Below are 2,774 nucleotides of genomic sequence, written 5' to 3'. Positions count from 1 at the left end.
TTGTCACATGCTCCATTATCTCATAAAAGCATTAGCACAATCATCACATGTTACAAGGTCAGCTAAAGTCTAGTTATCTTAAAAAAATGCATTTTGCAAGCCAAAGCATTTTGCACAGAAGCAAAATATGCAGTTAGCTCAAGCAACTTCATTTTAACCCCATCCTGCCTCAATTTCACATTCCCCCCTTTTCTTTTTGGTCAAATTTTAATCTTAAAATTTAAGTGAAATCATGGGGATGAGTTATACCATTTGCACCACATCCATTAATATTAGGTCCAAGGGGCAGGGACGCTGTCGGTGCGGACAATGCAGGTGGGGCGGCGCCGGTTCAGTACGAGAATCAGCTGCTGCCGCTCCTGCTCCAGCTCCCTGACATGCATCTTTAGTACCGCGTTTCTGAACTCCAGCCGCTCAAACTCCCGCTGCAGGATCTCCGTGCGCTCCTTCCTCCGGGCCCACACCGCCTTGTTCTGTTCCAAGCGCCTTTTCCTCCGCTCCTCCTGTTCGTCGAGCTCACTTTCTACAGGTTGGGGCCTCTTGTCCAGGTTTACCTCGTTAGCGTTGCCGTTGGCGGGGGCGTCTTTCCCATCCTCCGCCTCCTTTACCACTTCTTTCTGTCTTAAGTTCTTGGTGATGACCTCGGTGCTGGTGTCCACGGCTGCGTCAGGCATGCCCAGCTTTATCTCCAGCAAGGGTACGATTATGGTCCCAATGCATTTCAGCTCCTTCACGATCAGAGCCGAGCCGGGCCGTCCGGTCAGGGGGTCTTGCCCTGGCAGAGAGCCCGTGGTCACAAAAGAGTCGGGAATCTGCCCATGCATCATAGCAGGCCGGCTGGGCACAGGGTCTGAAACGAGTGTGGGAGCACGAAACTTTTTCTTTATCCTGCAACAAAGGAGGGGAGCCGGGTACGAATGCTAAACAGTCTTCAAAAGTCCCACCCCGAGAGGATTCCAAGAGCCACTCCACTCAAGATGAGACTCTTAAAAGACCGTCCAGGTGAAACTTTGGCGTTGTAAAGTTAAAATCCGAGTTTAAGCTGATAGGCGGCAGCCGGCCGCCTCCCCATGCGCCCACCAAATCCGCTGCCAGACACAGGTTTACGAACACATCTCTGTGCCTTGCAGCCGATTTTATGAGCACAAAAGCAAATCTACAGGGTAGGGGAAGCATGTTCCGCGGGATAGAAAAATTACAAAAAGGTATCAGAATTTTAAAAACAGAAAATACAACAGAGACAAAAACAGAAAACACATCCCTTGACTCAAATACCTTTTGTGACTTTCACACACCCTCTTCGACTTACACACACCCTCTTCGACTTACTTTAAACATTTTACCATTTTCCTTTCAGTCTAGATTAAACTAGCCATCCGGATCTTACAAACCGTGTCCTTTCCTTATATAAAAAGCTCTCTCTTTTCTTTAGCCCTTCTTACCAACTCTTTTCTTTTATGTCCCTAATGTTTAGTAACCAATGTCATTAAATTTATAACAGCTTTCAAAAACATGTGCAGGATATTTAGCTCCTGCGTAAGCTGCTCCACGCGCCTGCGCAGCTGCTCATTTTCAGCCATGTACTGCTGTATTTCCAGGATGCGCCGCTTGGTCTTGCGCACGGCGATATTGTTGTGCTCCCGCCGCAGCCGATACTCCAGGCTGTCGTTCTCTGCCTTCTTGCCCTCCTGCGAGGGGTCAGCCAAGGAGGGCGCCTCAAGGGGGCTGCTGGGGGGCACGGTGGTGGTCAAGGGGGCCTCGGGGTTGCACTGGGGCTGGCCCGGTGCCGTCAGGGTTGGGGGCAGGTGTACGGGGGGCACAGCAATGGCCAAGGGGGCCCCAAAGACGCGCGGGGTGTCCAGCTGCTGTAGATGCCAGGTCCTAGCGCCTTCCTCTGAGGGCCGAAGGTCAGGCGACAAGTAGCAGGGGAAGGCAGAGCTTCCCGGTCCCTCAAGGCCCCGTGCCTCAGGCGCCGGCTCCATGGCAAAGAGATCGAAGAGTAGAGTCAGGAACTGCTTCTTCCAAAAGCTTTTAAAGTCCTGGGAGGTGAGCATTTAAGCAAAGCCTTAGCCATATTAATAAAAAGTTGTAAGCCTTAAACAAAACCACCGGCAGCAATCTGACCCAGTCTCTAGTGCCAGTCTCCACCATTTATCATACGTTTTACCTAACTATATCCCCAGTACCTTGGCTACCTCTACCACCATACCCTATAAACACAATGTAACTTTCTATTTTCAACACCTGTGCCACCGTCTGACTTACCCTGGAGACAAAAGCCAGCCCGGTGTCTGACCCCAGTACCTTTGGTAGTCCAAATCAGGGAAACATAGGCGCAATTCTTCTTCCTGGTTGATAAAGCCTCTGTCCATTGTAAGTTTCCCGTGGGTAGTGGCGAAAGCGTACCTGCTGTTCTTGTGAATTTTTACCCACTCCTTTTTCTTTGGCTGCACAGAGTGCTTGGTCCATAGCGATCAGCTCTTCCCGCCGAGAAAAGTTCTCGGGATGGGGGGGGTTGGAGATAGGAACCCAGACCACTGACCTCGTTCGGCGGCCTCTCACTGTTGTCCCCATTGTACTCCGGAAGCTAGGGGGATGTCGGCTCACGTGGGCCCGTCCCGGATCCCCAACACTATCCCCAGCCGTGTGACGGACCACACGTATCCCAGCGAGGGAGGGGCCGCTGTCGCCCAGCCTCACCACTCCGCTGCTGCCGTCTTTCCTCTCGCTGGCTTGTAGAGGCCGTTTTCGGTCAGGTCAGTCCCGTGTGGCAG

At 51.9% G+C, this 2,774-nt stretch overlaps 1 protein-coding gene across 1 annotated transcript; it reads right to left on the bottom strand.

Moving 5' to 3' along the window:
- Positions 1-272: 272 nt before the first annotated feature.
- LOC133755744 (jun dimerization protein 2-like) lies at positions 273-827 on the bottom strand. Its single transcript, XM_062185767.1, has 2 exons — positions 675-827; positions 273-542 (listed from the first exon to the last, which is right to left on the bottom strand). Exons 1-2 carry the CDS (start codon positions 825-827, stop codon positions 273-275), a joined length of 423 nt encoding a protein of 140 aa, XP_062041751.1.
- Between the last annotated feature and the right edge of the window lie 1,947 nt (positions 828-2,774).

This window comes from Lepus europaeus, unplaced genomic scaffold, assembly GCF_033115175.1.
Source record: "Lepus europaeus isolate LE1 unplaced genomic scaffold, mLepTim1.pri SCAFFOLD_96, whole genome shotgun sequence".
Lineage (NCBI taxonomy): Eukaryota > Metazoa > Chordata > Mammalia > Lagomorpha > Leporidae > Lepus > Lepus europaeus.
The sequence above is the reverse complement of the archived record's forward strand: the minus strand, read 5'-3'. Positions and strand labels throughout refer to the sequence as shown.

Coding starts and splice junctions, on each gene's coding strand:
- LOC133755744 (XM_062185767.1), bottom strand. CDS start 827: ATGATGCATGGGCAGATTCCCGACTCTTTTGTGACCACGGGCTCTCTG. Junction 543..674: donor TGCTGGAGATAAAGCTGGGC/ATGCCTGACGCA, acceptor GTAAACCTGGAC/AAGAGGCCCCAACCTGTAGA.